The 14,611-nt window shown below is 35.4% G+C and overlaps 1 protein-coding gene across 2 annotated transcripts in view; it reads left to right on the top strand.

The window, feature by feature from the left end:
• TAOK3 (TAO kinase 3) overlaps positions 1–14,611 on the top strand; it is a 185,311-nt gene that overhangs the window by 112,492 nt on the left and 58,208 nt on the right. For both annotated transcript variants that reach the window (XM_038575265.1, XM_038575266.1), the window contains exons 8-9: positions 302–415; positions 1,794–1,885. In XM_038575265.1, the coding sequence (XP_038431193.1) occupies positions 302–415; positions 1,794–1,885 (206 nt within the window). The remainder of the gene's footprint in view (positions 1–301; positions 416–1,793; positions 1,886–14,611) is intronic.

Genomic DNA, 14,611 nt, shown 5'->3' with positions numbered 1-14,611 from the left:
AATATGCTTTTTTAAGTGTAGCAACTGAATAGGGTTTCCTGTCTGCCATGTCTGCCTTTTTTCTCATTGCATTCTCTCCCTCTAAAGAAAGCTCTACCTTTTAGTAATTACTTTGACCTACCTGTAAGTATACCCAGGAATCCGGGCCCCCTTATAACATGCAGTAATTACTAAATCCCCTTCTGGCTAACTGAACAAGATTCTTTTTAATAAACTTTTTGTCTTATTAATTGCATGCTCTGACCTATTCCATAATCAAAGATGAAAAGTAATTTTCTAACCCTCTTATTTTGTCCTATAGGGATATTAAAGCAGGAAATATTCTTCTAACAGAGCCAGGTCAGGTGAAACTAGCTGATTTTGGATCTGCCTCAATGGCTTCTCCTGCCAACTCCTTCGTGGGCACACCTTACTGGTATGTAGAATTTAAAAACTAGAATTTTAAATGAGCATACATGAACAAGATGAGCTCATGGCACCGCTTTTGTTTTGTTTTTTGACAGTGTCTCACCATGTTCCTCAAATGAGATTTCATTAAAGGATAAAATCTTACTCCAAAAAAAAGAAACAGTATAAAATTTCCAGTGACTTTAAATTGTTCAAATAAGGTTGATGTCACTGCGTGTAAACCGAATAGGATTATCAACTCACTGACCAAGCTCAGGTTTTAGATTTCATTTGAAGTTTCTTTTGAAACTTTCTCTTGATGCAGGATCTCTAGGCAAAGACAAGGCAGTTTCTTTAACCTTCTCTAACTAGTCAAAAGCATAAATATTACCTTTCAATGAAAGAAATCCAGGTTCCCATGTTTGTTGAGTTCTCTGTTACTATAGTTTGTCACTAACTTAAAATTTCACCCCATCTATTTAAGATGCCTTTCCTTCTTTTCATAGATAAACTGGAATTTCATTGTACCTTGGAGAATGACTTATATCCCTGGTTAATTACTTACCTACAAAAAAATATATATATCAGCTACTATATTGAATTTTTTTGTTCACGATCATCAGAAAGTATTTACTAAGCAGTCACACATAGTAACAGGAAAAAAAAACATATTAAACTGATAAGGCCCCTTCTCTCCTATGGAAAGCCATTCTGGACAAACAATATCAATTACCGTAGTCTGTTTGTTTGTTTGTTTGTTTGTTTGTTTGTTTGTTTTACGTTGTAATATTTTTTAATATCTTTGAAATATCTGATTATATTGTTTTTAAAAATTCCGTAAGTACGGCAGCCCGGGTGGCTCAGCGGTTTAGCGCCACGTTCAGCCCAGGATGTGGTCCTGTGGACCCGAGATCAAGTCCCACATCCGGCTCCCTGCATGGAGCCTGCTTCTGCCTCTACCTGTGTCTCTGCCTCTCTCTCTCTTTCTGTGTCTCTCATGAATGAATAAATAAAATCCTTTAAAAAAAAATCCGTAAGTATTTTTCATGTTGTCTATAGTTACTTGTTTAAGTGTTTCATACATATTCATCCTTTAGAAATCTCTTGGAGGTATCTACTAGAATTCTCTCCACATTACAGTTGGAAAAACTGATGTACACAGAGGTTAAATAATTTATTCAAGGTAAAACTGATAGATAATGATGGAACTAGGACTTATTGAAAATAATGTGTTTCATATAAATACTTGAATATCATATTGCAGTGTCTCTCCAAATTACTTGGATAAGGGAATAATATCTTTATTAGACAAAATTTCAGACTGTGCACAAAAAGCTATTTCACTGAATTGCTTTATGAGATGAATTTTAATTTGCAACTCAAGTTTTGCCCATTATGTTTGGCAGGATGGCTCCAGAGGTGATCTTAGCTATGGACGAAGGACAGTATGATGGGAAAGTTGATATTTGGTCACTTGGAATCACCTGTATTGAAATGGGTGCGTAAAAGAGTTGTTTTTATTATACTTTTGAGAATCACTCCTTACTATGATTGTTAATTCATTCATCCTGCTATTATTTAATGGGTCACTGCTATATGTGAGCCAGGCAGCATGAATTTATTATATTTTTTTCTATGCTTTTGTATAACATCAGAAGATTACTTTCTCTTTGCTACATTTTCATGTCATTAGTTTAAAAGAGTTTGAGCAGGGACACCTGGGTGGCTCAGTGGTTAAGCATCTGCCTTTGTCTCAGGTCATGATCCCAGGATCCTGGGATTGAGTCCTGCATCAGGCTCCCCGCATCAGGCTCTTCCCTCTGCCTACGTCTTTGCCTCTTTCTGTGTCTCTCATGAATAAATAAATAAAATCTTTTAAAAAACTTTTTTTGAGCAGATAGAGCAAATATCAAATGTGGGAATACATAATAGTAAATATTAATATTTGAAAAATACCCATTCTCCATATCATGAATGATAACTTATGTCCTTCCTTCCCAGTATTAATTTAATTTCCACATGTACAAGGAAAATCTGAAAAAGTAACAGCAGGCTTATCTAAGATTTGACTGTAAAAACTGTATTTGACCCATTTACAGAGCAACCTTCAAGAAAACTTTGTGTTAGAAGATACCCTCTGCTTTAAAGTTGTTCCCCAAGTGTTGTTGTATTTACGTAAAATTGTCTAAAACACCGCAGATTCTTGATTCTGGTTGTATATTTGGAACTTTAATGTATCTGAAAGTTACCTTTATCCAGGGCTATCTTGACAGATTTAACCAATAATTCTTAGGTGGTGGAGAGATAGGATTACTATGGAGTTGAAGAAAGGGATGCACAATTGACCTTTCAAAGCCACTGAGAGCCGGCTTTGGCACAACACTGCCTTTATCTAGATTTGTTATTTAAAATTTATATAAATATATTTAATTTTCTAAAACAGTTTTAAAAAATTTCTTCATCTAGTTTTTTTGGCTAATGTCCTCTATTCTGGTATCCAAATTTATCCTATAAGAATTTCTGAGCTTCAGTTTGATTCTAAGACTATAGTTTTCTTTTTTCTAAAACTAAACAGGTAAACTTTACCAGTTTACCTGTTTAACTGGTAAAGACAACTTGGTATACTTTGTATTGCATTTCCAATTGCTTCACTTGAACTAAGTGAATTTCCAATTCCCCTTCCTTGAACTAAGAAACACATGATATACATGACTTCTTTTTTGTTTTGTTTTTTTTTAACTTGAAGAGATACTAATTTTTTAAAAAACTGAGTTCAGGGAGGAGAGTTAGAATATTTAAATATTTGATTTTTAAAAATAAGTAATATTCATATGGTTTATAAATCAAAAAGCTAAAAAGACATGCAGCAAAAGAACTTCTTAGACCTCTGGCCCTATTTATCCATTTCCTTTCCCACCCCTGCCAGTACACACAGGGCACCACTGTTACTAATTTCTTGTATATCCTTCCAGAGTTTCTTTGCAAATATATAAACAAATATGAGTATACATGTATTATATTCCTTTTCTCACCCACGTTAACATATACAAGTGGTTCTGTTCATTGATTTTTCACTTAACATCTTAGAGATCTGTTTTATATTGGTAGCTTAGACCTCTTTATCATTATTTTTTACTGGCATCTTCTTACTCCTCCAGTATTATGGATATACCATAATTTATTTGGTCCTCTGTTAAAGGATATTGAAGCGGTAGATTTCTTTTTTACAGTCTAATATTGTGTTATTCTCTCACTGCAAAGGAAATTAATCTAATTTATTCATACTGATTGGGATGGGGAGACCCAGCAGAAATAATGGCATACTTTTCAAAGGACATATGAGGGGTGGCTCAGTGGTTGAGCATCTGCCTTTAGCTCAGGTTGTGATCCCAGATTCCTGGGATCCAGTCTCACATTAGGCTCCTGAGGGAAGTCTGCTTCTTCTGCCTATGTCTCTGCCCCTCTCTGTGTCTCTCTCATTAATAAAATCTTAAAAAATAAATATATAAAAATAAAATAAAAAGGACATATGATGCACTTCCAACAATACCATATAGAACTTGACAGGGTAGTTTTAAAAGTCAGAGGGCCAAAACTACTCCAGACAATTTTGAAGAAGTAGAATTTGAACAGAAAACTCATGGTAAAAAAAAAACAAAAATTCATGGTACCAAAACCCATACCATCATAATTAAATCAATACACAATTGATATAGGGAAAAACTAATATCCAATAGAACAAACTATAAAACCTAGAAATGGGGGGCGCCTGGGTGGCTGAGTGGTTGAGTGTCTACCTTTAGCTCAGGGCACGATCCCGGGGTCCTAGGACTGAGTCCCACATCAAGCTCCTCACATGGAGCCTGCTTCTCCCTCTGCCTATGTCTCTGCCTCCCTCTCACTGTGTCTCTCATGAATAAATAAATAAAATATTTTTTTAAAAAACCACACTAGAAATGGACTCATGTGTACGTCAGATTTTGGTGTAAGACAGGAAAACAGTACAAATCAGTGGGGGAAGGATCGCCCATTTGATAAGTAATAGGCAACTTGTTAATTATATGAGAAAAACTATAATTAGACCCAAGCTTATGCCATGCACAAAAATAAAATTCCAGATTGGCTAAATACCCACAAGTGAAAAGTAAAACTTTAAAACTTTTAGGAGAAGTCCTCTTGTGACTCAGTTTCCTCATCAGCAAAGAAGAGATAATAATGCTACAAAGTAGGTGCTATTATTATGAAAATTGATGAATAATATATAAAAAAATTATTGATGGGTAGTCAGGCTGCTTCTGTATCTTGGCTATTGTAAATAATGCTTCAATAAACATGGGAGTGTGTATGTCTTTTTGAATTAGTGTTTTCATTTTCTTCGGGTAAATACCAATAGTGGAATTATTGGATCATATGGTCTTGTCTATCTATTTTTAATTTTTTGAGGAACCTCTATATTCTTTTCCACAGTGGCTATACCAGTTTACATTCCCACCAAAAGTAATGAGTAGAGAAGATGTGGTATGTGCGTGCGCACGCACACACACACACACACACACACATACACACAAAGAGAAATATTACTTAGCCATAAAAAAGAAATCTTGCCATTTGTGACAACATGGATGCACCTAGTGGGTATTATTCTACGTGAAATTAGTGAGACAGAGAAAGATAAATACTATATGATTTCACTTATATGTGGAATCTAAAAAATAAAATAAATTAATAAACAAATGGCAGAATCAGACCCATAAATACAACGAACAAACTGATGATTGCCAGACGGGACGGAGTAGGGGATGGGCAAAATGAGTGAAGGGGAGTGGGAGTTATAGGCTTTCAGTTATGGAATGACTAAGTCACAGGAATAAAAGTCAGAGGCATGAGGAATATAGTCAATGGTATTGTAATAGCATTGCATGGGGACAGATAGTAGCTACACTTACAGTGAGCATATCATAATGTATAGAGTTGTTGAATCATTGTGTTGTACTCCTGAAACTAATGTAAAATCCTATATCAACTATACTTCATATATATATAATTATATTATATATATATGACTTCATATATAATATATAATAATAGCATAATATAATTATATATATATGAAGTATAGTTGATATAGTTGATATATGAAGTCATATATATATATAATTATATATATGAAATAAAATATGGTAGCCATATAATAGGCACTAAATAAATGTAATTATTGTTACTATTATTACTATAGGAGTACATACCTTTATGGATATTGGAAGAATTTTCCTAAAAATATTTTGAAAGCATTGACAAATGTAATTTTTTGTACTTTAAAATATAAAGCTATGTAAAATGCAAAAATTAAAAGATGAGCCAGAGGCTAACAGAAAGTAGTTGCAACATATCTAACCAACAGAGTATTGGCCCAGAATTTTGAAAGGCCTCGTATGTATCACATTTCTTTATTAAAAATAAAAAGACAAACAGCCATTAGAAAAATGAGTCAAGAATGATCAACAAGGGATCCCTGGGTGGCGCAGCGGTTTGGCGCCTGCCTTTGGCCCAGGGCACGATCCTGGAGATCCGGGATCGAATCCCACGTTGGGCTCCCGGTGCATGGAGTTTGCTTCTCCCTCTGCCTATGTCTCTGCCTCTCTCTCTCTCTCTCTCTCTCTGTGACTATCATAAATAAATAAAATTAAAAAAAAAAAAAGAATGATCAACAAGTTCATTGAGAAAGAAACCTAAATGGACATCAAACATTCATAGATACTAGGCTCATTAGTAATAAAGGAAGTGCAAGTTAAAACTTTTTCACATTGGGGCACCTGGGTACCTCAGTCAGTCAAACATCTGACTCTTGATCCCAGCTCAGGTCTTGATCTAAGGGTCATGAGTTCAAGCCCTGAATTGGGTTCCATGCTGGGCTTGAAGCCTACTTTAAAAAACAACAATAAAAACAGAAACCTTTCACATTTATCAGACAGCAAAAGTTCTTCAGTCTGAGGATAATAAATAAATTTTGGGAGGCTACTAAAGAAACAGGAACTCATTGACTATAGGTAGAAATGTAAATTGACCTAACAACTTTGGAGTATAAATTGGAAATATCTAGTAAAGTTGATGACGAGTAGTCTCAGTGACCCAAAATTTCACTTCAAAATATATTCCTTAAATAAATATTTATGCATGTACACTGGAAATGTGTACAAGAATGCAACCTTGTGTAGAAGCTAGAAAAAAATTGAAAAAAACTAAATTCTTATCCAAGGAGGAATGACTAAATCAATTATGGAATACTGTATCTCTGTTAACTGCATGTATCATCATGGACAAATCTCAAAAATTGTAACATTGATGAAGAAAAAGCATTTAACAAAATACAACATACTTTCTTGATTAAGAAACTTCAACAAAGTAGGAATAGATGGAACATACCTCAACGTCATAAAGGCTATATATGGAAGACCTACAGTTGATATCCTTCTCAATAGGGAAAAACTGACAGCCTATCCCCTACACTCAGGAACAAGACAGGGATGTCCATTACTATTTAACATATGATGCACTATTTAACATAGTACTGGAAATCTTAACCTTAGCAGTCAAACAACAAAAAGAAACAAAAGGCATCCAAATCAGCAAAGAAGAAGTCAAACTTTCACTATTTGCAGACGAATAATAATCTATGTAGGAAACCTGAAAGACTCCACCAAATACTTGCTAGAACTAATTCATGAATTCAGCAAAGTTGTGGGATATAAAATCAACATGCAAAAATCTGTTTCATTTCTATACACCAATAATGAATCAGTGGGAAAAAAAAATCAAGGAATAGATCCCATTTGCAGTTGCACCAAAAAGAGTAAGATACCTAGGAATAAACCTAACTGAAGAAGTAAAATATCTGTACTCTGAAAACTATAGAACACTTATGAAAGAATCTGAAGATGACACAAAGAAATGTAAAAGCATTCCATGCTCATGGATTTGAGGAACAAACATCTTTAAAATGTCTGTGCTACCAAAGCTTTCTACACATTTAATGCAATCCCTATCAAAATAAAACCAGCATTCTTCACAGAGCTAGAACAAACAATCTTAAAATTTGTATGGAACCACAAAAGACCCCGAATAGCCAAAGAAATCCTGAAAGAAAAAAAACTAGAAGCATCACAAGTCTAGATTTCAAGCTATATTACAAAGCTGTAGTCATCAATACAGTATGGTACTGGCTCAAAAATAGACACAGAGATCAATGAGACAGAATAGGGAATCCAGAATTGGGCTCACAACTATATGGTCAACTAATCTTCACCAAAGCAGAAAAGACTACCAATGGAAAAAAGACCATCTCTTCAACAAGTGGTATTGGGAAAACTGGACAGCAACACACAAAAGAAAGAAACTAGACCACTTGCTTATACCATACACAAAAATAAATTCAAAAGAATGAAAGACTTAAATGTGAGACTGGAAACCATCAAAATCGTAGAGAAGAACACAGGAAGTAACCTCTTTGATCTTGGCTATAGCATCTTCTTACTAGATACATCACTGGAGACAAGGGAAACAAAAGCAAAAATGAACTCTTGGTACTTCATCAAGATGAAAAACTTCTGCACAGTGAAGGAAACAACCAACAAAACTACGGAATGGGAGAAGGTATTTGCAAACCTCATATCAGATAAAAGGTTAATATCCAAAATCTAGAAAGCTTATTAGCTTATCAGACTCAACACCCCAAAAATAAATCAGTTAAGAAATGGGCAGAAGACATGAGCACTTTTCCAAAGAAGACATCCAGATGGCCAACAGATACATGCAAAGATGTTCAACATCACTCATTCTCAGGGAAATACAAATCAAAACCACAATGAGATACCACCTTATACCTATCAGAATGACTAAAATTAATAACACAAGAAACAACTGGTGTTAGTAGGGATATGGAAAAAGAGAAACCCTCTTGCATTGTTGGTGGGAATGAAAACTGGTGTAGCCACTCTGACAAATAATATGGAGGTTCCTCAAAAAGTTAAAAATAAAACTACCCTATGACCTAGCAATTGCACTACTAGGTATTTACCCAAAGGATACAAAAGTACAGATTTGAAAGAGTATGTGCACCCCGATGTTTATAGTAGCATTATCAACAATAACCAATCTATGGAGAGAGCCCAAATGTCCATTGACTAATGAATGGACAAAGAAGAGTGATCTATATATACAATGGAATATTACTCAGCCATCAAAAGAATGGTATCTTGCCATTTACAATGATGTAGATGGAGCTAGAGTGTACTATGCTAAGTGAAATAAGTCAGAGAAGGACAAATACCATATATCTCAGTCAAGTGGTATTTAAGAAAGAAAACAGATGAGCATATGGGAAGGGGAGGGTGAAAAGAGGGAGAGAGGGAAATAAACCATAAGAGATTCTTAACTTTTTTTTTTTTTAAGATTTTATTTATTTATTTATGAGAGACCCCAGAAAGAGAGGCAGAGACACAGGCAGAGGGAGGAGAAGCAGGCTCCATGCAAGGAGCCTGACGTGGGACTTGATCCCGGGTCTTCAGGATCACGCCCTGAGCCAAAGGCAGACACACCCAACCACTGAGCCACCCAGGCATCCCGAGATTCTTAATGATACAGAACAAACTGAGGTTTGATGGAGTTGGGTGGATGAGGGCATGGACTACATGGATGAAGGGATTTGAGGAGGGCACTTTTTGTGATGAGCACTAGGTGTTGTATGTAAGTGATAAATCACTGAATTCTACGGAAATCAATATTTCATTGTATGTTGACTAATTTAACATTAAATTTAAATTTAAATTAAAAAATCATAATGTTGAGTATTTAATAAAGAAAGTTGTAAAAGTATAGGTGCTTTTAAATTATGAAAGTTTTATAAACACTTCTCTATATTTGAGTGTATGTTAATATATATTAGTACATACATATGTATTAATAAAGCATAAGAACAGAGATGTAAAAGATGTAATTTCAGAATAGAACACTCTCTGCAGGGAGGAAGAATAAAGTTATACCTACTTTATTACTTTGGGAAGAAAAAACTTCTGAAACAAATATCACAAAATACTGATTAAATGGTAGGTATCATCTGCAAATTTTTACATATGAAATATTGAAGAATTTAACTTTTTTCAAATATTTTATTTATTTATTTGAGAGGGGGAGGGGCAATGGAAGAGGGAAAGGCAAAGAATTTCAAGTAGACTCTGCACCTAGCGTGGAGCCCATCATGGGGCTCAATCCCATGACCACTAAGATCATGACTCCAGCCAAAACCAAGAGTTAGATGCTTAACCAGCTGAGCCACCCAGGTACCACAAAGAATTTAACTTTTTAAAAATGAGAAATAAATGTACATTCCTGAGGTTTAAAAAAAAAAAAAAACACTGTCCTCTGCCTAACATAGAGTTAGCAATTTATTTTTTTTAATTTATTTTTTATTGGTGTTTAATTTGCCAACATACAGAATAACACCCAGTGCTCATCCCATCAAGTGCCCCCCTCAGTGCCCATCACCCATTCACCCCCACCCCCCGCCCTCCTCCCCTTCTACCACCCCTAGTTCGTTTCCCAGAGTTAGGAGTCTTTTAGAATAAATTTTAAAATGAGTTACCCTGGATTTGAATTTTGGCTTTACCAACACTTAGCTGGCAGGACATCGTATTCACATAGTCTAGGATGTGAATGACACCTTTCAGAGTTGTGTAGCATGTTCATCCTGACTGTGAGAGTTTGGACAACTCTCTCAAATTGCTTGAGCCTCAGTTCTCTCACCTAGGTCAAAATAACAATACACATGCCCTAGATATTGTCAGACTTCAATAAGATAACATATGTATTTAACATAATGCCTAGCACATAGCAAAGGCTCAATAACAGCTAATTGCATTTATATGTAGGATTATTCCTTATGTTTGCCATTTATATTCTAAAAAGAACAAAAATTATACTTGTAACACTGAAGCCGTAGCAACTCGTCTGTTATGAAAATTTAAGAGGATGTACTACCTAAGTTGAACTTTATAGCTAATTAGTGTCCACCCATTGTTTTAACACATTTTTTTCTTACCATACATAGTCTTTCTAAATGTAATATGAATTCTACCCTTTCCAACCTTCTTAAATAGAGCAAACAACATGTATCTTATGATGATTCATATAGATATCATATCACTTTTTGAACTGTGTAGATGTAGTAATGACTGAAGTTTCAAATAGCAGTTCACACTGGGTGAAATATAGGTACTTATCCCAGAGATATTTTTAAAACTTCCTTTCTTGAGAGATCCCCTGCTATGTGCTTAATTTCTGATTTTATTTTTTACAAAAATGAATTAAAGTATGTATGAAAACATGATGTCAGTATCAGACTTTGATTGCCTTTTGTAAAATTTTTGAAATAAAGAACAAAGTAGCCACCTCCTGAATTGCCTTATCCTCCACAATGGCTATTCCTGCAAATTGATAGATGATACTATTGAATTATACTTGAAAACATAAACTCTGTGGTCAAACTTGAGTTCTAATACCAGCTCTGCCATTTCTCTCTGTCTCTCTCTCTTTTTTTTTTTTTAAGATTTTATTTATTTATTCATGAGAGACACAGAGAGAGAGGCAGAGACACAGAAGGAGAAGAAGGCTCCTTGCAGGGAGCCCAATGCAGGACATGATCCCCAGACCCTGGGATCACGCCCTGAAACCAAAGGCAGACACTCAACCACTGAGCCAACCAGGCGTCCCTCTGACATTTCTTAGTTGCGTGACTTTCATCAAATTATTTGAATTCTATAAAATTTGCATAATAAGAACCCCTAGTTTACCAAGATTGTCTGGATTAAATGAAAATATGGATTTAAAGTGCTTATCATTACAATCCCTACATAGTATACTTAATAAATGTTAGCCACTAACAACACAATCCTGATATATATCATATTATATCCAAATTTTTATTTTATTTACTTATTTTTTAAGATTTTATTTATTTATTCATGAGAGACAGAGAGAGAGAGAGAGAGGTAGAGACACAGGCAAAGGGAGAAGCAGGCTCCACGCAGGGAGCCTGATATGGGATTCGATCCCGGGACTCTAGGACCACGCCCTGGGCCGAAGGCAGGCGCTAAACCGCTGAGCCACCCAGGGATCCCCTATCCAAAATGTTAATTTACCTTTTAACATCTCTTCCAAACTGGGAGATATTTGACAGGCAACAGCATTTTATCATTGGTAGCATTTTCCCCCCAAGTTATACATAAAATAGTAGTGCATTTTAATAGTGGAATATTTTATAGTCAGTGGCATCTTAGAATCAGAGAAAGATGGTAGTAGATGCTCAGTTAATATTCATTAAGTAAAATTGTTTACCAAGGACATTTAACTTATCAAGAATTTTTTAAAATGTACTATATTGCTAATGCAATAGACCATACAAGTATCTTTTTGACAGCTTTTCTTCTATATCTATATATCTATATATTTTCTATATCTATATCTGTCTCCCTAGCATTAGTCTTGTTAATGGACATATAAAAGAAGGGTATTTTTTTACATGAAAAAAGAATAAACTGTTGCATATAAAACCCTAAACAATGATTTTTCTAAGTTTTCTATATGTTTGAAATACTTTAAGTTGTTGTACTTTTAATGTTGAAATTACTTTGAAAGTTGCTTTCCTTGTGACATTTCTTCTATAATACTGTATATTTTTTTAAAAGCTCCCTAATCTGTAATTTAAATTGCTAAAGTCATATCACAAAGGAGGAAGATGATAATGTTACTGGCACTGTGCTTCTTTCCTGCAGGAATCTCTATAGTTCCTAAGTGGTGAAGCCTGTTCCACAAATTATCTTTTGCTAAATTAATTTTCCGCTGAAAGAACTAGTTAAATGCAAGAATCCTCAAATCTTTGAACGCTAAAACTGTCCAGTCAGCAAATATTTTATTTTTCAAGATTATTTCAAAAGAAGTTAATATGATGTTCATTTGTTTAACCTGCAGACACTTAGTTCACCTGCAAAGGTCACTAAAGAAGCTACAAATGGTCCATTAGCATTGAATTTACTGTGCTCAAAAATGAATTCTCCAGGGAAAAAAAAAGAAATCTCACACACACACACACACACACACACACACACACACACACACACACATTGTCATGTAGGTTTTTTGCCTGGTATTTTCATCTTCCACATTAGCCACTCATTGTTTATTGTTAATAAATGAATGTTGTGATGGCTGTTGGGGAGAGGCAGGCATATTTACTCTTCTTAAAGCTGCTGATGCTGCTGATGCTGCTGCTTTTTTTTTTTTTTTAAGTTTATTTAGTTTTTTAGTGATCTCCACACACAGTGTGGGGCTCAAACCACCCTGAGATGAAGTGTCACACCCTCTACCAATTGAGCCGGCCAGGCATCCTCCCCCCTTTTATTTTAAATACCTGTACAATCTCTCATAAAATGGCACAGGGTTGTTGAAGATGCACTGAGACCTTGTGAAAAGAACACATTTCTTGAATTCTTACATGATGGGTTGAGATCCCAGTTTAGCTACTTACCATGTGACTTAGTTCCATTATTTAGGCTAGCTGAACCTCCGTTTCTTCAGCTGGGCAATAATGCTTATAATAATTACACTTATCCTGTCAAGCTAGTCTGAGAATCGTGAATGACATGTAACATGTGGTGAGTGCCTAACCTACGGTAGGAATTCAGTACATGGTTCTAATTATTGTTATTGCTAATTATTATGGTTTTCAGCCACATTTGTTCATAAGAAATCTGTTGCCACAAAAACTTGGTCATTGTCTTTATTTTTTTTTTTTAATTTTATTTATTTATTTGTGATAGTCACAGAGAGAGAGAGGCAGAGACACAGGCAGAGGGAGAAGCAGGCTCCATGCACCGGGAGCCCGACGTGGGATTCGATCCCGGGTCTCCAGGATCGCGCCCTGGGCCAAAGGCAGGCGCCAAACCGCTGCGCCACCCAGGGATCCCGGTCATTGTCTTTAAAGAGAAATCTTTATTTTCTTTTACTTAACTCAGCTTTTTTATGCTCCCACCCTTTTCCTTTATTTTGAGAAATTATGAATTATATATCATAAGGTAGCTCCTAGTTCCTATTTTGCTGCTTCTGTGGAAGATTGTATGCAGACTATTACATTCCAAAGTAAGGGTTGACAAACTTCCTGTAAAGGACCAGATAAGTGTTTCAGGCCATACATTCTCTGTCATAACTACTCAACTCTGCTGTTCGACCATGAAAACAGCCATAGAAAATATGTTAATAAATAAATGTGGCTGTAATTCAACAAAACTTAACAAAAACGGGTTTCTAGGTAAATTTGGCCTACAGACCATAGTTTCCCAACCCTTGCTCTATGGTGTTCTGGCTTAGCAATGAGTCCTGTCCCCATGACTCAGAGGATTATGTAGCACATCTAGCAAAGGATTTGAACGTAGCTGAGGCCATCTGAAACTAATATTTAGCAAATGCTGCCGAGACCATAAAGCTGTTTAGAATACCTTTAGTCGTGTACTTCTCTGCTATAGCTCTTCTATCATCATGTGGCTGGTTGTAATCTTGTCTCGTTCACAGCAGAATGTTGGCTACTTACAACCTCACCATTCCTGTTTCAAATCTGAGCTATTGCCTTTCTTGTCACTACTGAATTGAGTTTTGTTGTTGCCTTTTTTTCCTTCATCCTCATACCAAATTTGTTTTTCTTCTTCCTTTAGTCCTCCTTCCTGGCTGTTTCTCTCAGGCAATTCAGTGTTCTTCTGAGCAGTTTGAATTTTTTACCTTTTGCCAGTGAGGGTTCCTGTCCTTCTGGCAAGGAATGAAGCCGTCACATAGCATCTGATGTAAGCCCCAAGACTTAGTCCCTCCTTAGTCATTTTTGTGACTTCTTGCTGCACAAGATTCTTTGTTGACAAAGTTTCTTCTTTCCTTTAATTTGCCTTACCTTAATTTATTTATTTTATAGTTATTTTTGGACCACCAAAAATATATACCAGGTGCTATGCTTAGCAGTGGGAATGCAAAGATGAACATAATAGACACTGTCTTTGCCCTCATGAAGTTTAGCAAAGAGGACACACATTAGACACACATAATGTAAAGAATTACACAAATAATTATGGTTGCAATAGATAGTGGAAAGGGAAAACATAATTTGCAGTCACAAAATCTTTTTTTTTAAGAT

Source organism: Canis lupus, chromosome 26 (assembly GCF_011100685.1).
Source record: "Canis lupus familiaris isolate Mischka breed German Shepherd chromosome 26, alternate assembly UU_Cfam_GSD_1.0, whole genome shotgun sequence".
Classification (NCBI taxonomy): Eukaryota; Metazoa; Chordata; class Mammalia; order Carnivora; family Canidae; genus Canis; species Canis lupus.
The sequence above is the reverse complement of the archived record's forward strand: the minus strand, read 5'-3'. Positions and strand labels throughout refer to the sequence as shown.